Source organism: Staurois parvus, unplaced genomic scaffold, assembly GCF_062004578.1.
Source record: "Staurois parvus isolate SC_StPar_1 unplaced genomic scaffold, SC_StPar_1.0 ptg000017l, whole genome shotgun sequence".
NCBI lineage: Eukaryota > Metazoa > Chordata > Amphibia > Anura > Ranidae > Staurois > Staurois parvus.
This window is the reverse complement of record NW_028317813.1, coordinates 5,322,076-5,348,702: the sequence shown is the minus strand read 5'-3', so window position 1 is coordinate 5,348,702 and position 26,627 is coordinate 5,322,076. Positions and strand designations below refer to the sequence as shown.

The 26,627-nt window shown below is 39.5% G+C and overlaps 1 protein-coding gene across 1 annotated transcript in view; it reads right to left on the bottom strand.

Annotated features, from left to right (window-relative positions):
- Positions 1 to 4,312: 4,312 nt before the first annotated feature.
- ACVR1B (activin A receptor type 1B) overlaps positions 4,313 to 26,627 on the bottom strand; it is a 70,069-nt gene continuing 47,754 nt past the window's right edge. Inside the window, exons 3-9 of the mRNA XM_089679170.1 lie at positions 25,452 to 25,691; positions 18,622 to 18,852; positions 15,496 to 15,663; positions 15,232 to 15,388; positions 11,434 to 11,558; positions 6,613 to 6,743; positions 4,313 to 5,842 (exon numbers count right to left, since the gene is read on the bottom strand). Of these exons, the coding sequence (XP_089535296.1) occupies positions 5,717 to 5,842; positions 6,613 to 6,743; positions 11,434 to 11,558; positions 15,232 to 15,388; positions 15,496 to 15,663; positions 18,622 to 18,852; positions 25,452 to 25,691 (1,178 nt within the window). The 3' untranslated portion in view covers positions 4,313 to 5,716. The remainder of the gene's footprint in view (positions 5,843 to 6,612; positions 6,744 to 11,433; positions 11,559 to 15,231; positions 15,389 to 15,495; positions 15,664 to 18,621; positions 18,853 to 25,451; positions 25,692 to 26,627) is intronic.

Below are 26,627 nucleotides of genomic sequence, written 5' to 3'. Positions count from 1 at the left end.
TGAAGGTCATGCTTCCAAAACTGGTACCAATTACACATTCACAAATACAGCTATAGAAAGAAAATGAAGACACTGATAACATGAATAAAACAAATTTTTAATGTACAGCAGAAATTGGACAGCTTTTTATATTAACAAAAGATTTTCTATCATACATTATATTTACAATTGCATACTGAGGAGGTAAAGTGTCTAAGTGGTTCTTTTACAGTTCTTTCCAATACAATGAAAACCTGGATGGTAAGAGAAGTACCAAATTCAGCTCTTCTAGAGCCAACACTGCACAGCCAGTGTGGCAACAACTTTTTGTATCTGACTACAATACATAATATCTCTCCCAAAACGCTAAAAAGGATTGCTTTAGAAGTCAATTCAAAAACACTTCACTGCATTTTATGATCAACAAAGTCCAACCTATCCCTGAAAAGGAACATGCTTGTCAAGAACTCTTTTTGAATAATTCAACATGATTTTTTTTTTTAAATAAGAGATAAATTTAACACATCACAGTGCAAGAAAAAAAAAATCTTTTCTAAATTCAGGCTTTCAGAAATTAGGCATCATTAAGGAAGACTTGTCATGAAAAGAAACCATGGCCTGTTGACACTGTAAATCTGAAAGTACTAGTTCCCTGTCTGTCATGCATTTCCTCTGGATTAATCAGCATACTTGTTCCAAATCAGTGACTCAGGAAGAACTAAAGTAAAAAAAAAAAAAAGCATGTGAACAAAAGAAACTAGCACTTCAAAGCAGGCCAGCAGCGCAAGACCTTGCATCTCTTTCAGAACATTTCCTTTAATCTCGCAGTGGTTAGCCTGTAAATATGTTGCAAAATTAGGTTGGACATTTTGAAACCTAGGTTTCTGGAGTGTTTGAGCAGGTAAGCCCCTCAGTATTTTTTATACTGTTCTTCTCTAGAAGTATCCTTTACAATTATTAGAAAAAGAAAAAAAAAAAAAACTATTTAAAAAGGTAATAGAAAGACTTAATCTAAACTGTCAATTAAACAATTTTACTTCCAAGATATTTGACTTGCTGTTGTGTATTATCTCATATTGCTTGAAATGTGTTGCAAATGAGGACACTGCCAATGAACAGTAAAACCTCTTAGCAGCAGAGAGATTTCATAACCAGTATAGCCCTTGCCCTATAGGGTAATACAGGGCCATTCTATACATAGGCCAGGCATTAATTGCATCATTAAGGCTATGATTCTAGCAAATAAAATGCATGGTTATCATCAATCCAGCTCCATGTTCTTTCAGCATGTTCCCTTTCATAGTGCAGGTATGGAATCCTATCATATGGGGTTTAGTATTTTTACACAAAGTGCATCTAAAGCCAAAGCTTTTTTTTTCCCTGTTTGTTTTGGATAAAGTAGAAGAGAAGGAATAAAACTCTTGTCAGGCTTTACTGCCTTCTGGGGCTCCACTGAAGAAATCCCTTTACTTCCCGTATGGGAAAACAGTTGTCCCCAGGACAGGAAGTGAAGGTAAATCTCTCAAACAGACAGACAAAAGATTAAAAAAAAAAAAAAAACCCTCTTTTTCTTTACTGGAATGCAAGAACCACTGCCAGCTATTTATTGTTATCCGTTTGCCTGGTGCTGAATTTCCCTCACTTCCTGTCTCCCCACAGGAGAAAGTCAGGAAAATATCTCTAATAGAGCCCTGGATAGCAGTAAAACCCCTAATTAAATGAGAAAAAAAAAAAAAAGAAAAAAAGATTTGGGTATAAATACACTTTAAACACATTTTGAATCCAGCTAGTAAATTTCCCACACTCTCTACATCATTCATGTAGCAGCAGTACGCTTTACAGTGACTGTACAGTCTATTATAAATCATTTTCAAGCAGCAGCAATTATATGCTTTGTACAAATTCTGGATTTCAGGCCCCACTATACACAAAAGATTCCATATACTGATAATGTCATCAATCATAAAATTCAGTGAATACCCAACTGCATAAAAAAGGGGATATTTTTATGCAACACAACCCCATTTTCTTTACAGCAGAGCTGAGCAGTCGATACAAATTATTAAAATTTGCTGTCCCTGTTGATTATGTACCTATCTTCTGATTACTGTAAAACATTTTTCGGACATCCTGAGAAATGATTAGAATTCATGCTACAATTCAACTTAAAAAATGTGATTCTATTATCACTAAAGTATGTGCTTATGGCCTAAAAACTACCAATCAAATCAGCCAAAAGCTGTAAAATAGTCACCCTATATACATAAAATAGAAAAAAAAAAAAAAAGGGCCAATATTCCAACAAAAGACGCTTTAGCAAATCCAAAAAAAATAAAATAAAAAAAAAGTCCACAGCAGACTGAGATGATTACTCTTTCAAATCAGAAAGGAAAAAAAAAAAAAAAAAAAAACAGATATTACCTCCAAATAATTCATGTAGTGGTTATACAATAATGCATTTTGTGACCATACGACTGAGATGACTAAAGAAGGTGAACAAGGCACATATTCATTGGACAAAAATTAAAAAGAAATATAAATACCTGGAATACTGCCCAGGAGAAGAAGTGCCTTCTAAATTCTGCTACTTAAAACTGAAGTATTTAAGAAAAAAAATGCCAGCAATAAGAAAAGATGGTTCTATTGCACAGGACAATCTAGGCCCCCCTATAGGCACTGAATGAAGGGGACCAAGCAATGGAAGAAATTTGACAATTACAGCCTATACCTCCCAGGTGGCCTTTAGAAAGGCCACTAAAACCCAAATCACAAAAACAGTAGAATCAAGGGGGCTTAAAAGGCAAAAAAATGATCCTAAGGATGGGATGGAAATTGCCTAAGAGATTATGAATATTGGATAGGGGCTAGAGCTATTTTAGACAGGAAGGTTGGCACAAAGTTGGCCTAAATAAGGCAAACAAAGCAGTCTGGGTCATAACTAAGACTTTTTCTCCAGGATGAGTCCCCCAAATAAAGAAACTAGTCAGTAAAGAACATTCATTCACTTATTTCTGTCTTATTTCACACATCATGGTTGATGGCAAGTACTGACATGTACACGTAAATCCCAAGCTGGAGGCAGGACCATACACCTGGCACAATTCTCTAGTCTTTAATATTAATGTGCAAGTATGTTTCATTACAGGATCTGCTTTGGTTTGCTGTCATTACAAAAGCATGATGCTCCTGCACTCCACAATCAGAGCACCCATGGGCAAGTATGAAACCATGTGCAAAGGAAAATTAGTGTTGACTATAGCAGCCAGAGATCTGCTTTAACATTTGAATACTACCACAAAAATGGCAACTGGTATCGAAGTTGCTGTTATGAGCATCACCAGCATTTTCCTATGTTCACTCCTTCACAAATGCCTCCATTGTACTGTAACCTACAGCAACCAATCATGTGTTCGCTTACATTCCTCTGGAAATTAGAAATTGGCTGTTTTTCATGGTTCTAGCACATCTGTGCATACTACAAAGAGAAAAACTGCAATGAATTTGCAAACTGACAATACTCACTGGATCTATGCAAGAAAAACAAAAAAACCCGTCAGTGCCTTTATCAAAATGGATTCCACAGCAGACCTGAATGTGCGATGCTGGCCAATCTTACCCTTATAAAAAGAGTCACTCAATATCACCTAATATAATTGAGGAAGATGATATGTTGCATATATGTGTAAATGCATTCTCTAGAAATTGCACAACAGACAAAGAATAATGACAAAATGCTTAAGATAAATACAACAGCCCGACCGACACAGACCACACACTGCACCTCCAAAACACTAAAAGGTAAACGCATGCCTCATTAATGCACAAGCCAGCTTCACATTAGTATGTCAGTGAGCTGTGAGGCTTAGAAGCACCTCGGACAAGATAACTGGGAGTTTATTAACAGTGCTGCACAGAAAGCCAAAAGAAAGAAAAAAAAAAAAAAAAGTAATAAAAAATATATATATATTTATAGAACTTTGGACACATCACTAAAACCCCTGAAGGATACACACAGAGAAATGGTGTACACCTGAAGAAACAGACAATGACAACATGGCATTATAAAAAACGTGACATGTAACTGTGAGGACCAATCCAGCGTCTAGAAGAAAATTCCATGTACAAGTACAAATAGTTCCAGTGTAAATATAGCTTGGCGCATTTGGTTTTTTTGTGATCTCTATACAAACAATAGACTGAGAGGTAATATTTAGACATATGCATGTGTGTATATATTTATATTTATATATAGAGAGATTCTGATTTTTTTTTGTTGTTTCTCTTTTTTACAAAGAATTAAAATACTTAATAAAAAATGTTAAAATCCCTCCTCTGCCCATCAACCCTCCCCCAAACATCTTAAAATAATTAAAGAGAAAAAAACCCCCAAAAAACAGAAAAAACAAAAAAGACACTCCAGTTAAAAGTTATGGCTTTAGAGTTATTGTACTGTAGATGCTAAACTAAAAAAAATCCTCCCATTCAACTAAGATCCTGTTTTAAAATGTGATGTGTCGCTCACAGCAACCCTGCTTCCAACCTGCCGCAGCTGGAGCCTGGCTTGGGTGACCGGGAACAGGCTCTTATTTTATTTTTATTTTTTTCGCTGATCAAAAAGACCAAAAGACAAAAGCTCTGCTTCTTTTCAGTTCCTTCCAAGAAAAGGATCTACACCTCGCTCCATGCCGGTCTATTTGATGAGCACAAACATTTAAAATCCCTGCTGTTGGCAAATGTTTGACACCTGAGATTAATTTACAAATGATGATGGATTTTTGCAGGTTGTCCTCCTCGCTCACATCCGCTGGGACAGCACAAGCTGAGGGTCTTTTATTGAAAGATTTCTATTGCCAATAGGTTTTCACCATCGTTTTCCTCTCCTCTGGTAAGTGGATGGTTAGTGTTATGTTCAAACAAGCTCAGAGTTTGGATTTTGTTGCTTTGCAAAAGAGAGAAAAAAAAAATAGAAAAATAATGTGACAAGTGGCCCTGTATGCAACCTTTACATGAAGTGTCTGGTGATCTACGTACAGACACCTCAAAAAAGTCGAGTTTTTTTTGTTTTTTTCTTATACTTGCGCATGCAGACAAGCTCACATGTACACCAACAAAAACACAGGTCAAAAAATAGCTACACACACCCTTGCACATGCACAGACACGGGTCTACGTGGATAGTGTAGTGTTTGCTTCCAAGCTCCAATGTCATTCTGTACAAAGCCTGAATTGTAAGAACACAGTCCATTGCAAGGGGAGTATCCTTGTTTGTGAATGGGGTAAATCCAAGAGAAACCTCAGCTAGCTTACTGGGACCTGAACCAGTAAGAAGAGTAGGGTCTAGTATGCTATGCAATACTCTGAACCATGTGGACCAAGTTAGATGAAGTGGATTTTACCCTTCACAGATGGAAACGGGGGTGCCACCATGATTATTTCATTTGGAGGAAAATAAAAATCAGGCAATGCGGCAGTCACCTGAATTGGATTCCTTATCTTCATGCTGTTCAGAAAAAGAAGGAAAAAATAGAAAAAAAAAAAAAAAAAAAGTTTCTGTTTCAGACCCAAACCTAGAATTAATATAAGTGTGCTGTTCTCTTCCATTTTGGCCAAAAGGCCCCATTGTTCAACTGGCAGTTGTCTGGGAAGAAACGTTGAGGTAGGCCTCATACTTATGTACTACATCATGGCAGCTTGTATGAATTTTTCCACATTTTTTTTTAGGGGCTTTGTGAGAGGCTTCAGATCTTCACATCTTCTTGTATACTGAGTTGTGACAGTGTTTTCTTAATGCGCAGAGCTGTCAAGCGAGCTGCTCCATTGGCGTACCAACACTCTCTCATCATTTTCCCCATCACCCGAAGAGCCTGTTTAGTAAATGAAATTACAAAGCCAAAACGTCAGTCAACAATAGATGGGAGAATGGACACATCTAGGGTCTTATTTCAAATAGAATTCTCATTTGTAAGTGTAGTAACTTGTAGCAATTTATCTGTGCTGATCTGGCTATCAGAGTAAATTCTGATTGTTTGCTACTGGTTACTGCCCACACACTGTAGGTAAAGAGCTGTTGAGAGAATTCTGGAATGTGCCTATGTCAATAGAAACTGACCCCCTAGAAGTTACTCCTGCAAGAATGTAACAAGTCTGGTGACAACGGTGTAAGAAAAGCGGTTTTACACTTTAGAACAAATGTAAAGTATAAAAAAAAATAATGCTGAAGGGGTGGGTTTGGGGGTAAATTAGGGTAACACCCCTAACATATACATTAAGAATACAAGCTAATTATTGAAAAAGTTGCTATAATACTAAAAGTAATGCTAATTTTCAGTATAAGCAAGCCCCTGCATGGCGGCCTGTGCTAAGAAAACGTTAATTTATGTTCACATCTTGACAACTAGCTGCAAACACTGTGTATGGCTGCTAGATGTCTAACACAGTTTCTGCTGACAGCTCTGGTCACTACAAATAGTCAGAAACCTTTTAGTTATAGTACGGAAAACACAGGCATGGGGTATATTATTTAGAATACAGACATTTGAGCTCTAAAAAAATATATTTACATTTATAGTACAAAATGTTACAGTAAGTAAACTGACCAGTCTTTTTTGTGTGGTCAGTAACAGCAAACACCTACCTCATAACTTTGCCACCAATTTGGTATATTAGGCCGTAATTTCTGGTCACATACTACTTTACGCATTTCTTCAATAGAAGGATCCGACGGTACCAAATCATAGTATGGAAGCTGATATTCTTCATGGAAACCTGTAAATACAAATATGTAAGTGGAAAAAAAAAAATAAAAAATATGACACATACTGCTGCTCCAAAAAAGTATTGTTGCAAACAAATAAACCTCAATACAGAACTTGTGAAATGAAACTAAGCAAGATAACACTTGGGGTTTAGCTATAAAACATTTGTTGGACTATTGTCACACACATTTATGCAGGATGGATGATTTTCCCTGTATTTTCTGAAATAGAACACATGTGACTCAACTCTGGGCCAAAAAGCGGCAGTTTTCTTAAAGACCTAAATGAGAAAATCTACAGCACTTTGGCCACTAGATAGAACTGCTGATCCTAGGAATTATAGAAAATGTGAGGAAAATTAATCCAGACTGCACAAATCTGTGTAACCTTCGTCCAAAGTTTTATAACAATCTTTATGTGGTCAGATCAAATATTTTTCACTGAAAAGAAAGATCCAAAAAAAATGCCATTGTGTAGATATATACTTTATTGTGCATAATTATGCAGTGATAATGAAGTGTTCTATCTAAACAGGAGTAGGAGGTCTTGCGCTTCAATTCTCAATGCCATCAGCTGGTACCCACTGACAAATTCAAAAGAGGAGCATATTGCCTACTTCACTGCCTTCCAGGATGCAGCACTGGGGTCTTACTGGCCAAGCCACAGGCCCAAACACTATCATGTAGGGAGAGAAAGTCATTAACCCTGTGTAAAAATTTACCTCACAGCAGGTCAAAGGCCTGTATCATGTAATTGATGGCCAATCAGTTGGGGGGGGGAACGAGAAAATCTTTACGCTGAGTGAGTTGTGTATGAGATAGATCGATCTGCCAGAAAACCTTTGCTTTCCTTTTAGAATCAACATTTTCTATGGGACTCTAAACTACAAAATACTCCCACAAATGCTGGTCATTGAGCGCAAACAAGATTTGTTAATTTGCACTAGTGGTGACACTACTACTTATGGGGGGTGATGAAGATTTTTTTTTTTTTTTTTTTTTACACCGATTGCTTTTACACCCATAAAGGCTGTAAAAGCAATAATTTCTCCTCCTCTCTGGCTTGCAGCCATTGAGAACTACTGTGTGAGCTGTGATTGGTCACAGTTTGTCACATGATACAAGGCTGTTGTGAATAGCCTTGTACCATGTGACCTCTGATCATTCACAGATTTCACATGTAGTAAGCAATGATGTAAGAAGTGACATCTTGCTTACTACTTTGCATGTGATCACTGATTGGCCAATCAGTGATCACATGATCGGGACCTCGCTTTTTTTTTTTTTTTTTGTTAAAGAAAACCCCTTCCCATTTAATGCTGGCCAGCAATGGTACCACATGGAAGAGAAATATCACAAGGCCTAAGAAAGAAATTTTCTTTACACAAGAAAGGTGAAGGCTACCAGAAGATCAGTAAAGCTTTATTTATAAGTCAAATGTTTTATTAAACAGGTGTCCAGCAGGCAGTTGATTATAAAATGGCGTTACTTAAAGAACCCCTCCCATTTCATGCTGTCAGCAATGACACCACATGGAAGAGAAATATTACAATGCCTGCGAAAGAAAATAAATTTCTTTACACAAGAACAGCAAAGCTTTACTTATCAGTCAGAATACTGTATATAAAGTCATACAAAAATTTAACAAAGTTGGAACTGCAACCATCTCACAGAGACATCCAGGCCAACCACGGAAGCCAACACCTCGACAAGAGCGTCTTCTGAGAAGGGTTGAAGGAAAAAAAAAAAAGCCATGCAAGGTCACTGCAGTTAGCTAAAGAAGTAGAAAGCCAAACTGGGGTGATTATTTCCCGCGACACAATATGGCGTACACTGCAGAGGAATGGCATTTCATGGGTGTCAGCCACGAAGGAAGCCTCTCCTAAAGCCCATGCACTAAAAAGCCCACCTAGAATTTGCCAAAATCCATGCTAAAAAAGAAGAAGACTACTGGGACTCTGTACACTGGAGTAATGAGACTAAGATAAAGGAACTGATGGCTTCAAAACTGTACTCCACACCTTTGCGACGTCATACAAAGTAAATGCATGGTGCCCACAGTGAAACATGGTGGTGGCAGTGTCCTTCTGTGGGGCTGCATGAATGCGGCTAGTGACAGGGAGCTGCATTTCATTGACAAGATCATGATTTCACAGATGTACTACTCTATATTGAAAGAGATGATGCTACATCACTCCATGCCCTTGATCATCATGGACTTTCAACATGACAGTGATCTAAAAAACACACACATCTAAGGCCACATTTGTATTTCTGAAGAACAGGGAGAAAGTGATTCAGTGGTCACATATGTCTCCTGATCTGAACCCAATCAAACATTATGGGGAATTCTGAAGAGACAAGTTGAGCATCACTCTCCATCCAGCATCCAGGCTCTAAAAGAGGTCGTTCTTGAAGAATAGAAAAAAAAAAAAAAATAATTATATATATATATATATATATATATATATATATATATATATCTTGCAACATGTTGCCAACTCATTCATTCCGTGCCTAGAAGACTTGGTGCTGTCCTTACAAATCACGGAGGTCATACAAAATACTAGGTGTAGTAGTTTTTGTTATGGGGTGTATTTATTTTTGCATCAATTAATTTGAGTAAAGCTGAAGATTTTGCAAGTTATATTATTAATCTTACTTTCATGTAATGAGCCACTGTTCTAAAAAATTCAGTGTTGTCAACATTTTGGAAATTGTTCTGGTGTTCGAGATATTGATTAAAATATTTATTTTGCAATAGGGGCGTACTCATTCATGACACTGCTCAAAAAATTAAAAGGAACACTTTTGAAAACACATCAGATCTCAATGGGGAAAAATATCATGCTGGATAGCTATACTGATATGGACTGGGTAATGTGTTAGGAACGTAAGGAACATTGTTTGATGAAAATTATCTACAGACGACTAAATTCAAAGACACCTCGAAAATCAAAGTGAAAAAAAAATGATGCAGCAGGCTAGTCCTTTTTGCCGAAAATTCATTGCAGCAACTCACAATGGTACTCAGTAGTTTGTACGGCGCCCATGTGTTTGTATGCATGCCTGACAACGTCAGGGCATATTCCTAATGAGGCAACGGTTGGTACCCTGGGGTATTTCCTCCCAGATCTGGACCAGGGCATCACTGCGCTCCTGTACAGTCTGAGGTGCAACCTGGCAGCGTTGGATGGGCCGAAACATGATATCCAAGAGGTGTTTGATTGGATTTAGGTCAGGCGAGCGTGGAGGACATTCAATAATATCAATTCCTTCATCCTCCAGGAAGTGCCTACATACTCTCGCCACATGAGGCCGGGCATTGTCCTGCACCAGCGTAGGGTCTGACAATGGGTCCAAGGATGTCATCCAGATACCGAATGGCAGTCAGAGTGCCATTGTCTAGCTTGTAAAGGTCTGTGTGTCCCTCCATGGATATGCATCCCCAGACCATCACTGACCCACCACCAAAACGGTCATGCTGAACGATGTTACAAACAGCATAACGTTCTCCATAGCTTCTCCAGACCCTTTCATATGTGTCACATGTGCTCAGGGTGAACCTGCTCTCATCTGTGAAAAGCACAGGGTGCCAGTGGCGGACCTGCCAATTCTGGTATTTAATGGCAAATGCCAATCTAGCTCTATGGTGCTGGGCAGTGAGCACAGAGCTCACTAGAGGACGTCGGGCCTCAAACCACCCTCATGAAGTTTGTTTGATTGTTGATCACAGACATTCACACCAGTGGCCTGCTTGAGGTCATTTTGTAGGTCTCTGGCAGTGCTAATCCTGTTCCTCCTTGCAAAAAAGGAGCAGATACTGGTCCTGCTGATGGGTTAAAAGGACCTTCTACGGCCCTGTCCAGCTCTCAGAGTAACTGCCTGTCTTCTGGAATCTCTTCTCTTCAGACTGTGCAGGGAGACACAGCAAACCTTCTGGCAATGGCACGTATTGCGTTTAATTGACTTTATGCTATACTCTCTCTATATTCATCCTTTCGCTCCTTCTCCCAGTCTGATCTCTGATGTACAGGATATGCTAAAGACTGGAACCGAATTGAACTTGAAAATAGACTGAATTATGTATTTATAAATACTGTAAAGAGCTGCATTTGTGCCTTTATATATGCCTGGAGTCCAGCTTTAAGCAGACAGTCTGCATATATAATGAGAAAATATGTTCAAATACTTTCATTTCTACCTTACATAGAGGGGTATTGCTTTGTAATTCACAAAACAGAATTGGGAAACTTACAATGTTGTTAGGGGTTTCAGATTTGTGCACAGGAAGTTACAAAAGCACAAGAATTCTGACAGAATTAACAGGTAATTTTAAGTACAGAAAATGTACTTGGGTTTAGATCCTTTAATAAAAATGGTTAACTGTAGTGGAAATCCTAGCAAGCTTCAAGACATACAGCAACCTACTGGCTGTTTACCGATTTTAACCTACAGTAAAATACCCAGAGGAAGGGCCGTAATGCCTTGAAAGCTTCCTATGTTTTCGACCGCACTTAGGCATTACAAAATACTGTCAGCTACTCTTTTTTTTTTTTCTTTTCAATATAAAAGTACCATTCTAAATGTAAAATAAAAATGTTTATAAAACATCTATAATTACAATTTACTAGCTTCTTTTATGTCAGAAAACATTTTAACCACAAATCTATAGATGCAAGACAAAAAAAACAAACTTACCTCCGGCACTGCACCTACGGGCGATTTCCCAGTAAACTAAACCCAGAGCATAAATGTCAGCACATTTGAATGAGTCAAAATGTTTCATATTTATAGTTTCATCCAGCACCTCAGGAGCCATATATCTGCAAAACGAAAAACAAACATCTTCAGCAATTTTTCTTCACACTGGTCTTCAAGTACCACTAAAGTGCATGTTTTCTTGACCGTTAGGGAGATGCACAAGCGTATTATTGTGTTTAGCGTGTGAATAAGTAAAGAGAAATAGAAAACATGTAATTCTAGTCAGTCTTGTGCCGTGAAGATGAATGTACCCATCTTTCAATAAGGAAGGTCTTCATTTTCCTCAATTCTGATCTAAATCATTCTAGACTCTGTCCCTAGATTGTCCTTTTGTATAAGTTTAAGAGTACTTCAGCACTTATACGTTATTCTTACTCAACCCTGCAGACTGCTCCAAGAAGTTGGTTGAGTTTTTGCAGTAACTGAGTTTCGTATTACTCTCCAACCATCACAAGAGGAAGCTTGGCGTTCTCCCATACCTGCCCTATACTTTACCGGTTTCCCACTCTAGCAAGATCTTCACTAAGCATGTAATATTTCAATTCTATGGAAAGGCCTTCAATGCCTATTCTAAGCCACAGTGTGAGGTGCAGGCCTTTCCTCAGAAATGAATGCAGACTGCAGCATTCACGTGCAAAAACGTAGCGCCCGCCTTGATGAATTTTGAGGAATAGGATGTGTAACAGGAATGACCAGTGAAGATCTAGCTTAATTGGAGACAGGTAAGTACCAAACTTGACAAGAGTACTAGAAAAGGGAACTTGACCTTAAAACGTATAAGTTTACTTGAGGTTCATTTTCCTTTACCTTTCATTGCTGCTAATATAAATGGCCGCTATAACAGCTGGGAATCTTTACATTTTTTTCTGGTTTCCAGCTATATCGTAGAAATGATTTGGGAGGCTTCTAAAGCAGCCCGATCACTTCTACCTGTAAATGTAGGTGCTGCGTCATCCTTTCACGGATCTCCACTACGTAGTATGTGCCTGTTTAATTGACCCCTGATGCCCCCCCCCCCCTTAAAAAGGATACCCCCCCCCCCTTAAAAAGGATACGTTTACCTTTGGTAACATGTTACACCCATATTTAGGGTGTAAAATGTAACATGTTAGGAAAGCACACCTGTCCACACTCCATGATCCCTTATTTTAACAGCAGGCAGGGGAACTTCTCCCCACATTCTCTGTCACAATTCAAAAATAGTGTGGCCATGCTGGGCTCCACCTGTGAATGAACTACAACTACCATTGTGCTGGTGAGTTCTCTTGTAGGTCATGGATTCTTGCTAGACTTCAGCAACTGTCTGCCTGTACGGGAGGTAGGGGCAGACAGCTGGCTAAGATTCTGCAGGATCCTGGCATTGCACCTGTAATCTGCTGATCGCAGGTGCAATGATTTACAGGCTGAAACAAAATAAATTCAATTATTATTATCATAATAATAAATGCACATTTGTTTACCTGCAAAAAAAGATGTGCATGTATTGTATTAGTTACCAAAAGGTTAACTTAGCCTTTGACCAGTTTGGCTCCAGAGCAATTTTTTCTTATTTGTAGCATACATATAAAAATGTTTATTTTTTGCAAAAAAGTTACTTAAACCACTAGAACATTATATATTTTCTGAAAGCAGAGGCCATGGAGAATAAAAAGGCAATAGTTGCACATTTTTATATCAGATATTTGCTCAAAATGTTTATTTTTTTTTTTCTAAAATTGTGTGTTTAATAAAATACAAAAACATACAATATCCATTTTTGGTGAAATAATAATAGATGAGGTTGCATTGAGTAAATAGATACCAAACATTCCATGTCTTATAATTGCGTGCTCCCATAATATTGCCACAGAACTATGGTGCTCAAAAATCACCATAGCCTTTACAGCTCAACAGTTTAGAGTTAATTAAGAGCTCTTATGCCAGAATTATTGTTCTCACTCAGACGTTCGCGGCGATATGTCACATGTATGGTGCGACCGCGGTTTATATACGCATGCACACTCTGGGCTTGCGCAGGTGAGATAGCATTAGGGTGCTGACAGGTACTCTTTTTGGAGACATTAAGGGGTTTATTTACTAAAGTTGGAGAGTGCAATATCAGACTCACTTCTGCATAGAAACCAATCAGCTTCCAGGTTTCATTGCCAAAGCTTCATTGAACAAGCTGAGGTTAGAAGCTGATTGGTTTCTATGCAGAAGGGAGTCTGATTTTGGACTCTCCAGCTTTAGTAAATAAACCCCTAGGGGTCTAATAGACCCCAATGTGTCCCCTGCCCTTCACACCATCTAACCAAGTACAGATTGGCTTGGTTAGAGGTGTCCCCTGGCTGTAATGGCCAGGAAATGGTGCATCTAAAACAACCAGAAATGAAATCACTTTCGGTATCACTGTTGCACATGAGATCAAGGCATGATTTGCCTCAGCCTCAGCGAACTCCCGCACAAGCTACTGCAGCCATCTGATTGTGATTAAAAGGTTCACTCTTCGGAAGTTTAAAATAATTAAGGAAAAACAGCGCATTAAAAAAAGTTGTCTGAAATGCAGGAAAAAAAAAACCCACAACTCAATTTCTAAAGCCCCCTATCCACTCATACAAAAACAGAATACACGTTGGCTGCATATAAATACGAAAACTATCAAAGCACACATTCATTATCGCTGCATCCGTCGGAATGGAAGAAATTATTTCAGGACCATCGTTCATGGTTACATTTATGAACTGTAAAAGCTTTTAAAACACATTACAATTTTGGGAGCTGTAGTTTTCATACACTACAGATCTCGCAATCTCTTGCAGTCGTCAGTATAAAGATTACTACAGTAATAGCTGGTGACTTCTTGTATGTGTGAATGAGAATTTCTGGGGAGCAGTTACAAAAACACTAGCCAATAACAGCACATGCCGACAGCTACATAAGCTATTGTATTACCTGCCAGAGTGTGCTGTTGTATTCTTGTGTTTTTGTAAATTATTAGCACTGCTCCTCAGCCGCTGTCATTCACACAACACAGGCCACCAGCTACTACTGTAGTAATCTACTCTGAAATAGCTAGAGGTAGCAGGAGCTTGCAGGTTCTGTTTTAACAGTAGCAGAGAAGGTATGCCTGCCGAATAGGAGGCTTCTCTAGGCTACATGGAATTCAACACATTATTAGAGTAACCTATTTGAAGGGGAGGCTGGACACAGCAGAATCAAATCTGTAGTCCTCCAAAATTACCAACAGACCTCTACAGAATATCCCAATGATACCAATGAAACATACAATATTTTTCATGTAACAAGACAATTTTGGTTATGCTGTGCTACAGAACCTTCTTAGAATATTATGGGTATAACTAACAGTCTCAAAGTTCAACACACCTCTTATAACGTTGCTATACGACCTACTATGGATCTAACAATAACAATGTAGTACAAAGGCCTGCCTAACTGGATAGAATAGAAATGGATAATTTAGGTTTTAATTTTACATTAAAGATTGTATAAAGATTTTACTGTTCAAATGTGAAATGAATGGCAGGAATAAACTCTGGAGCTGACAGATTAAGCTCATGGATCAGTAAAGCCTGGAAAAACAGGCATGAAAAACACAGATTTCCAAACATACATGTGAAGTTAAAACATTTACTGGAAAAAAAACTGGTAATCTGTTTCTTTCACCAGCTGTAAAATACAAAAAGTACAGTACAAACAGTGATGTAAGCAGAAGACAGAACTATAGATCTGACTCACCGTTTGGTCCCCACTCTCTGATTAGGGGCAATGTCTATGGTATCAGTCAGAGAGTCATGGCGCACAGCAAGACCTAAATCAGCAATTGCACACACTCCATTTTTCTTTACCAGGATATTTTTAGACTTGAGGTCCCTGTGAGCAATTCCAGGTTTTCCTATTAAAAGAGACAACAGTAAATTCAATCTGTCCTAAAATTAAAGCAGTCTAAACCTGGAATATCAAAATGGAGCAATACATGAAGAAAAGAAGAAAACTTCTTACCCTGAGTTCCAACAATTTCCATATGTAGGTGTGCAAGGCCACTGGCTGCTGAGAGGGCAAGCTTTATCATCCCCTCAATGGTAACTGTGTATCGGTTCAAATAGTCGAACAGTGAGCCATGTTCATGGTAATCTGAGACAAGCCACAGCTGGGTCCATGTTCCATTGTCTGCAAAATGTTAATCCAATAAACCATTTTACCAGTGGAATTGTAAAACTAATCTGCTTATTAATGTGCTAAGGCAGCTCAAATTTCACAGGGGATGGGTTTAAAATGCTGGTTGGAAAACAATGTAGCTTAAGATGAAGAATTTTCTGCTTATCACTTTACAAAGCAAATTCTGTCTAAAGATACTTATGTAAGTAGGAGAGATCCAGCTCTCTATGCAACACACTAAAACATCAAGCCTGCGGGCTTTCCCAAAATCAAGATTTGTTTATCACAGCATGTTAATATAAATTACCACCATAACTAAAGTTTCCCATAGTCTGCCAATGACCCTAATCTTGGAGCTGTCATTTTATGAGTCTGTCTGCTATACTCTCTTTACAAAAGAATATCCATAAATATTTGGCGGAACCTCGGAGCATTTGCATTTTTTGCATTATGGCAGTCCTGGGAGACAAAAGGCAGTCATGACAGTGTATGCAAATCTAAGCTCCCTCTAAAGTATATTATACGTTCTGTACAAATATTGAGAGACTCAGGACAATTGCAAATGGACATGCAATACTGCAACTGTTTGTCAGTGCAGCATGTTTGAGGGGGAAAAAAAAAAAAAAAAAAAGGAGGAAGAAGAAGAAGAGGGGAGAAGGGAGAAGGGAGAAAGGAGGAAGGAGGGAGAAGGAAGAAGAAAAAAGAAGAAGAAACAAGAAGAAGTCAGGCAGCAGCAAGAATAAAGTGATACTAAACCTAAAATTTTTATTTTTTTTTCTTAACCTTAATGCATTCCTTGTCCCGCTGTGTGTGTCTATGGAGCGCGGCTCCGGAGACACACAGGTCAGGAGCGACCACGCAGACGACTGTTGCTGTGCAGAGAATTGAATTAAATGTACACCATGTACAATTCCAATAAAGCAAATTTTTAAAATATGTATATATCAGTAAATGGAAATATCCTCCTGCGCTTAGTATGGGTAAGTCCCTATCCTAACAGCTGCTAACACTCTGCCTTAACCAATAAGTATTAAAGTATCAAAACCAAAAATAGTGAAGCGCTAAAATGAATCCCTAAATACACACATAGTGCATATAATATTAAGTGAAAACCATACCTCATAAATAAATTATATCCGTGACATAAAAAAATATCAATATAAAACAAAATATATAAGGAAAAACTTTTCCTTGCCCTTAAATTAATTCTTCAAATCAAACATTAATAAAAAATAAAAAATCCATAATATTGCGAATAAACAGTGATGAAAAAAAATATATATATAAAAAACTGTGTTAATTAACATATATATATTTGTGATTATTTCTAATAATAAATGTGACAACCTAACAGAATAAAAAATATAAAAAAATGTGAATCTCAATCAAATGTACGTGATTATTGTGAAAAAACCATATATTAAACTATTACATAAAAAAATCACTAAAACTTGTGATATTTCAAATATGAAAAAGTGTCCATAAATGAACAAACACAGTCCATGCAGTAAGGTGAAAACGACACTCAGTGTTCTTCACTTCTAGTGCTCATAAAAAAGAAAGGGAAGAAATCCTCCAATGGCAGCAATGCCTGCTCACCTCCCCAACTCGACCCGCAAAGGGCCACAAGGCTATAACTCTCCTCCAGAAAATCGTTTGCTTCCAAGCAGCTCAGTAAGGAATCACAGGACCTCCTCTCCACCTCCTATCAAACGTCATATAGGACACAAACAGAGCTTCCCATAGTGTAATACCATTTGTTTATTTAAGACACTCCATATAACAAACTGTTTCCACTCACATGCGTTTGGTTAATAAAATGCAGTCCTCCTCATTCCCTGGGTGCATTCACATGTAAAGAGGGAAACCAATATGGTCGCTGTGCTCGGACATCCGTCCCCACGTGACCGGAAATGATGTGTCTCTGGGCTGGGAAAAGCGTGCCTGATGAAGTCACGACGCACGTGACGCAACGCATCGGCACGCTTTTCCCAGCCCAGAGACACATCATTTCCGGTCACGTGGGGACGGATGTCCGAGCACAGCGACCATATTGGTTTCCCTCTTTACATGTGAATGCACCCAGGGAATGAGGAGGACTGCATTTTATTAACCAAACGCATGTGAGTGGAAACAGTTTGTTATATGGAGTGTCTTAAATAAACAAATGGTATTACACTATGGGAACCTCTGTTTGTGTCCTATATGACGTTTGAGAGGAGGTGGAGAGGAGGTCCTGTGATTCCTTACTGAGCTGCTTGGAAGCAAACGATTTCCTGGAGGAGAGTTATAGCCTTGTGGCCCTTTGCGGGTCGAGTTGGGGAGGTGAGCAGGCATTGCTGCCATTGGAGGATTTCTTCCCTTTCTTTTTTATGAGCACTAGAAGTGAAGAACACTGAGTGTCGTTTTCACCTTACTGCATGGACTGTGTTTGTTCATTTATGGACACTTTTTCATATTTGAAATATCACAAGTTTTAGTGATTTTTTTATGTAATAGTTTAATATATGGTTTTTTCACAATAATCACGTACATTTGATTGAGATTCACATTTTTTTATATTTTTTATTCTGTTAGGTTGTCACATTTATTATTAGAAATAATCACAAATATATATATATGTTAATTAACACAGTTTTTTATATATATTTTTTTTTTCATCACTGTTTATTCGCAATATTATGGATTTTTTATTTTTTATTAATGTTTGATTTGAAGAATTAATTTAAGGGCAAGGAAAAGTTTTTCCTTATATATTTTGTTTTATATTGATATTTTTTTATGTCACGGATATAATTTATTTATGAGGTATGGTTTTCACTTAATATTATATGCACTATGTGTGTATTTAGGGATTCATTTTAGCGCTTCACTATTTTTGGTTTTGATGTATATATCAGTGCCTTCTCTCTCATACGTTACAGATTCCTAACTGTGCTGATAGTTCTGAATAAAGTAACAGTACCATACCTTTGTTATCTGCGGCAATAAATCCCAATATATTCTCATGCCGCAACATCACAGTCTGGTAGATCTCCGCTTCCCTGAACCATGACCGCTCCTCCCTTGAAGAGAATATTTTGACAGCTACATCGCCTCCTCTCCACTTGCCACGCCATACTTCACCAAAGCGACCCTTTCCAATTATTTCCTGTAAGACAATTGTCCTTGCTACAGTACGCTGAACAAAAAGCGGTAGTCCTGCAGTGAAAAAAAAAAAAAAAACCACTCATCAACTGCTTGCTGAATAAAGAGTAAGGTATGTCCAGTTATGTATTAATTGAATGAATTTTTTAAATATGGTTTCAATAAATTTATGAAAACTTTATTAAAATTGCATTATACCCTGTACACCATAAATCAGACAGAGTGGAAGGTTAAACACCAAGCTGATAATCATGCTCTTCTGCATTGCAATGTTCTTAGATGTTCCAAGCAGTGAAAAGTGGAAGGGGATGCTTTAGATACTTACCGAGGACAGTATGGTAGAACTCCCCAGTACAGTTATGCCAATTCAGATACTGGAGACAAGGATTCAAGAAGATGACGACCTGCTATAGTGCGGCAATTTCATGTTTTAATTACAAAATTCTCTGAATTACATAATTTGCCAAGTAAAACAGTTTGCAATACTTTGCATAATTGCTCCAGCACAGTCACGCGCTGGAGCGATTATGGCGCAAACCCAAATCCCCTCGAGCGTTCTCCCTCTACAAATCCACCTTCCTCACCTACACCACCTCCCTCCACGCTGCCAAACAAGCCTACTTCTTAACCCTCATCAACACCCTCTCCACCTGTCCTCGCCGGCTCTTCTCTACTTTCAACTCCCTACTCTCTCCTCCCCCCCACCTCCACCCAGTATCTCACTCACCGCCCACGAGATTGCCAATCATTTCCAAAACAAGATCGACACAATCCGTAAAGACATTGCCAATACTCAATCTACCTCCCCACCTAGCCTCCCTCCCACGATAACCCCCTCAACTCTCCCATCTGACCTCGCAACCGCCCTGCCCCCCACCACACCTAGCATCCCACACACTATAACCTCCCCAACACTCCGCTCCTTCAGCCTTGCTACCACTGAGGAGGTCACTAAGGTCTTCTCAGAAGCCTGCCTCACCACTTGCCCCCTTGACCCCGTCCCCACACAACTCCTCTGGTCACCCTCCTCCGTCCTACGCTCCCTCACCCACATCTTCAATCTCTCCCTCTCTACTGGCGCATTCCCCTCCCCCCTAAAGCACGCGCACATCACCCTCATGCTCAAAAAACCCTCCCTGGACCCCACCAACCTGAACAACCTTAGACCAATCTCCCTGCTGTCATTTACATCCAAGCTCCTTGAGCGCTTAGTCTACAATCGCCTAAGCTCCCACCTCACTGACAACAACCTCCTCGATCCACTACAGTCTGGCTTCCGTCCCCTACACTCCACTGAACCCGCCCTACTCAAAATCACTAAATGACCTGCTAACCGCCAAAGCTAATGGCCACTACTTAGTCCTCCTACTCCTCGACCTCTCCGCGGCCTTCGACACAGTTGACCACCCCCTCCTCAATAAACTACACTCCCTTGGCATCAGAAACTCTGCTCTCTCCTGGCTCTCCTCCTATCTATCCCAATGCTCCTTCAGCGTTACCTCTAACGCTACCACCTCCCCCTCTGTTGGGGTCCCCCAAGGCTCTGTTCTCGGGCCCCTTCTCTTCTCCATCTACACCTCCTCCCTCGGCAAACTGATACACTCCCACAGCTTCAACTATCACCTCTACGCCGATGACACACAAATTTACCTCTCCACCCCTCACCTCACCCCTTCAGTCTCCGCCCGTATCTCTCACCTACTGAACGGCATATCAAACTGGATGTTGCTCCATTTACTCAAATTGAACCTTTCCAAAACCGAACTCCTAATTTTCCCCCTATCCCGCGCCCCCCCCATCCTCTCCATCACAACCAACAACTCCACCATCAGTCCCACCCCGCAAGCCAAAGTCCTAGGTGTCAATCTAGACTCAAACCTGTCCTTCCAACCCCATGTCCAATCACTGGCAAACTCATGCAGGCTCCACCTCCGCAACATCTCCAAAATACATACGTTCCTAACCCCCAGACACTACTAAACAACTCGTTCACTCCCTTATTATCTCACGTCTGGACTACTGCAACTCCCTTCTCACCGGCCTACCCCAACACAGGCTATCCCCGCTTCAGTCTATCCTGAACTCAGCAGCCAGACTCATCCACCTTACCAACCGCTCCGCTTCTGCCACCCCCCTCTGTCATTCCCTCCACTGGCTTCAGATTACCCAACGCATGAAATTCAAACTACTAACATTGACATAGAAAGCCATTCATAACGCTGCCCCAAACTACCTCACCGACCTGATACCCAAATACCACCCAACCCGTACTCTTCGCTCCTCACAAGACCTCCTACTTTCTAGCTCCCTGGTCTCCTCCTCCCACACCCGACTGCAGGACTTCCCCCATCCTCTGGATCTCACTACCCCAATCCATTAGACTGTCAGCTACCCTCCTCACCTTTAGGCGCACCCTGAAAACCCATCTCTTCAGGGAAGCCTACCCCACTCTCACCTAACAGCCAATCTCCTCCACTCCTCCTACCACTCCATCCCCCACAGCCACTTCCTCCTGTACCACTATCTCCTCCCTCCTAGATTGTAAGCTCGAAAGAGCAGGGCCCTCGAACCCCTCGTGTATTGTTTAGTTACTGTATTGTCTCATGTACTGCCCCCCACTATAATGTACAGCACTGAGCAAACCTTTTGGCGCTATATACTGTATAATAATAATAATTAAAAACGTAATTAAAATGTGTCCCTGGCTAGAGTTTCTGAATTTCACAAAGAAAGATGATTAAGATTTGTTCCCATCTACTATGATATTCAATTGCAAACTTATTCTGTTTTAATCCTTGGTCCAACTACCAAACCCCTCAGCAGAATGTTCCAAGCCTGACTCAACAGTCTTCGAAACCAGGACAATCCAGAGCACTATTAACACATTGGAGTTACAACCTACAAACTGGCTGCATCCTAGAATATACAGGTACAAGGTCCATTATCTGGAAACCCATTACAGGATTAACTCGTTTTAGGAGTTTAATTTGTTCTGCAGGACTTTTTGTATATAGAAAAATTTGTAAACCGAAATGCTGTTTCCCATAGGAATGTATTGAAAACCAATTAATCCATTCCTGAGGTCAGAAAAAAGTAAAAAACAACTAAAATACCGCATGAGTTATTTTATTAAGCCAGGAGTTATTTTAGTAGTGACAACCATGTGTTAATGTTTCAGCTGTCAGCAGGGTTCTCCACTGACAGCTGAATGTGAAAGAATTGCCGGCAATTAAAAAAAATAGTTTAAAAAATGGCGTGGGGTTCCCCCTCCCATCCATACAAAGTCCTTCGGGTCTGGTATGGATTTTTAGGGGAACTCCCACACCAAAATGTAAAAAAAAAAAAAAAAAAAAAAAAAAAAAAACTGTGTGGGATCCCCCCACAATCCACACCAGACCCTCTTCCGAGCATGCAGCCCAGTAAATCACATGCCCTCAACATGAGGGGGGAAGGGGGGGGGGTGCTCTGGGGCACTTTGTATTGCGAAAAACATTGGTAAAAAAAAAAAAAAAATCATAAACCGAGGCATTATTTAAATGGCTTTTTATTCGTAAACCAAAAATTATCTTAACCAAGGCACCACTGTATCACAATTAAACAATCCAGGAGGGAGAAGTAGTAGAAAAAAAAAAATAAAAAAAATAAATCAATTGGTAAAAGATACTGGTAAAGACACTTAAAACCACTCGCTAACTGCGAGTATTTATCAGAGCAGGTAAAGAGTAACTGGGTAACATACCCTAAGCAAATTTTTATGTGAATGCATATAATAACCTCTGCACGTATTTTCTACAATTCTTACAGAACAGTAGTTCTCAGTATTACAAGTCGTCCATATAAACCTACTTCTGCAATGAAAGTCTGCAAGAATTAGCGAACATGGAGGATTTAGGTTTTTATTCCAACTTTGATCTGATAAACATTTTTAATTGTAATTGATGAAGTAATGTGCACTTGAACTAACCTTCAACTACTCTCAAACACCATGTACACCTAGGCAAGCTATAGATCTGTGTTTGCTGGAAAGAAAATTGCTCAATTACCCCCATCCAGTTTGAAAGGGAGCCATCCCTGCTGGGAGTACAGAGTGATTATTGCTAGCAGCTTTAGCCACTGGCAATAAGCACATATTAGAACTCAAACATGCTGGTTGTACCCAAGTTGATCGATGGATAGACTTGGGTACAGTTGCCTGCCCATACATGGACTGAATCTCGGCCAGTCCCAGCTGAACCAGCTGAGATTCAAACTATCTATAGCCAGTTTTACTCTAAGGGCTCATGCTCTGGACTGTATCTGGCCATACAGCGTAAATTACAGTGTGCTGCATAAAGCTGCCTACATAGTCTAGGCTCTATGCATGTATACACAAATAACTGTAATCACACATATGCATATGGGCACACAACTTAAAGTAGATTTCTACATTCAAAGCTGTATTCCTGTACACATTTTGCAGGTACTGTTGTATACACTGTACACCCCATACAACCACTGACTTTTATAGGCAGTTGCATGCAGCACCTGTGGACTTCCACCCATGTGGATGGGCCCTAAATGTACTTCCACTTTATCAATCTAGTTTTCAGTGTCTGGGTAGTGAAAGTTTGAAACGAGTCATTAGAAAATAATGCACCTCAAGGTAAAAGGTGAGAAAAACATCCAAATATTGGTCACACTGCATTATCAACCTCACACTCCAGCTCCGAATGCCTGAAAACATATTAGAACAGCAATGAGCAATGCCTTAGAGACAAACTAGATAATGGTTCACAGCTCACTATCAAGTCAGGTGACTGAAAAATTTAGAGAAAGATTCCTGTGTAGGTATACTACCAGTATTCTGAAAAACCTGGAGGGAAGGGTGTTTGGGAACATCTTGAAAAAAAAAAAAAAAAAAAAGTTCTGTTGCAACTTAAAACAAATTTCAACACAATCTCTAATGCAACCAAGAAACAGGGGGTTAGGTTACCTCATTTTATATACAGAGTCTAACAGTTTCTGTAGAATGTGATTTGTGTTTCTCTGCCATCACAGGCAGCCAGGCTTGTGAAGTCACTGTGGCCCTCAAACAGGTATATGTAAACATGCTGACATACCCTCAGCATTCTACAAAGTTACAAATAATGTCTTGATTTAAAAAAAAAACAAAAAAACAAAAAAACACACATACTTCATCCCAATGAAAAGATTTCACCTTTTTTTTCACTCCACATTCCCCCTATAGTTGAATTAAATATTTCTTCATATCCAACTCCCTCCTTAGCTGGCACCCTACATGTCAAACTGGTTCCCAGATCTAGTTGGATCACTTTTCTCTATGTGACAGACTGGTCCTGACACCCTGAAACAGTCCCTTACTTGGAGACCTAATGAACCCCTTCTCATTGATCTAACAGTCCAAAAGGCAGAGAGATGGTAGCCACATGCACTTGGTGGAACACACATGGCTCATACTGGGCGCGTGATCCCTCTCCAGCCTGGGTGCCCCTTGTACCCCCCTTTCCTACGGTGCTCAATTTCTACATATTTTCTTTACCTTTTGATCTCTCTGCTTTCTTGTTCTTAAGTTGTCCATAGATGGATAGAGATTCAGCCTGGTAAGCAGGGACCAGACAAATTTTGATCCTTGTAGAGGCCCTGTGGTTGTACAGAAGGTGATCTACCGATCACCTTCTGTACAACTTCTCTGCTGGAAAATTTCCTCTCAAATCAATAATGCATGCTATAACATGCAGTGCTGATCTGACTTTTGAAAGCGGGGAAGTCTCCCTGCTTGTCAGAACACAATGATACAGCTGGAGGATTCTCAAATCCACCTCGAATGTGTGGATGGAAGAATCAGGACGGTTTTTTTTTTCATTCAACTAATAATCTGACCTATGGCAAGATTTAATGAGTTTTTCATGACGGTATGATCTGAAAGTCTAATGACTGCTTCATTTTCTGTGCTCTGCCCTGTTTTTGGGCTGACACCTCTACCGTGTTCTATATTGTCTTATGTTTGTCAAACCTGTAAATTCCTGAATAAAAAAAACAGAGTCTCTCTCTCTCTCTCTCTCTCTATATTTTAGGCGGACCTGATCAGACCAGCCATTTTTCCCTCCATTGGGAGACAGAGGTAAACAGACATGTCTCTTTACCCCTTTCTGCATCCGCTAAAACAGATGGATGGGGGATCCGTTCCCCATTCGTCCAGCAGAGCGGATGACAGTCTGCTGTAAAACGGACAGGTGGTCTTGTCTACATCTGACCGCCCCATAGAGAATAGCGGGCTGTGTCTGTGTCCAGTCTGCACAAGTGGTGCAGACACAGACATGTCATCCGCCTGCTCAGCAGAAATCAATGGACAGATCCCCTGCTGAGCAGCCGGTCCGCTTGGCAGAGTCCACCTGTGTGAAAAGGGCCTAAATGTTCAAAGGTCATTAAGTGCTGCAGAAATCCTTGGATAGCAGCATAAAATTCTGAATAAACCTGTTCTGGTTCTTAACAATTAGTATGCATCTAACAACCTTGAATCAAATACAACACAACCTTCACACCACACCTAGCTTTTGCTTTGGTAAGTCTTCATTTCCAAGATTAGCTTATAATTCTAGGTCAACATATATATTTAACCCTGTGACACTTATCACTCCTACAACAAACTTTACCTGAGCCAGAACCTGATGTGGACAGATCATAGATCAAATCTGGAAGAGTTTTATCTTTAGCCAGATACATTTCACATGATGGATCCTCCAAGTCCAGCCTCTGTCGGTTGTGATACACTCGCTGGTGACAGTGGAACAGAACCACCACAATAAGGATAACACCTAGGAGAAACATTGGGCCAGCTATGACAGCCACAAGTTCCACTGGGCCCCAGCCTGATGGAGGAACTTTTGTATAACCTGCAAGCCAAAAAAAAAAAAAAAAAAAAGACATACATGTAATAACTAGGCTTATTGTAAGAGAGGAAGCTGCAGTCAATTGTTTTCTGTCTTACTGCTTAAAGGCAACAACAGAATACATATAGTTTTCGCCAACATCCACAAAAACTGCAAGTTCTACACAAAACAATTTATGTAGTGCCTTGTGTATTATGTAGCTCTTAAAAAAGGGAAGTCTTGATACTGTGCCTCCTGAACTCTACTTCTACCAACAGCATTAGTAACACAGGAGGTAGCTTGGTGTGAGAGGAAGTAGGAGCCAGCCATGGTTGCTATGTGCAACCCTCAAAGATTTGTTTTCCACATTTTATAAATTTTGCTTGTTGTCCAATCTTATTGTTATGTTGTATGATATTTGCTTTTCAATTTTCAAAACATTTTCACTTTTGAAAAACACTCTAGTTCTAAAACTGTTTTTTTTTTTTTTTGCAAAAAGTAATTTATCACATAAATACGGGAAACACACATTGTTCTTCCTTATCAAGACTTTCCATTGCAACTAAAGAAATATTACATTTGAGAAATGTATTCCCTATGAATCAGCACAGTGGAGTGGAGCCTGCATTCCTTATAGTGACCATATATGGATTAACATGATTGCCAAGCCTGACCAGAACTGAAGTCCACAGCCACCAGGTATTCATACTGAATAACCAGAGCTAAAAGCATTTTACAATCTATCAAATAAAAAAGTCCCTGTGGTCAACAGCTACCTTTGTCCCATTTAGAAATACAGGAAGAAAGAAATTAGGATGTGTATATCTTGAAGGGTAGGTTATACAAGTTAGATCTCTTTCTAACAAAAAACACGAGTTCCATCTATGGAAACTGGATGAAAACAGATGCAACTGTGTTGTCTACACCATGGGATTTCCAGGTGCTGGTGTAAGTATGAAA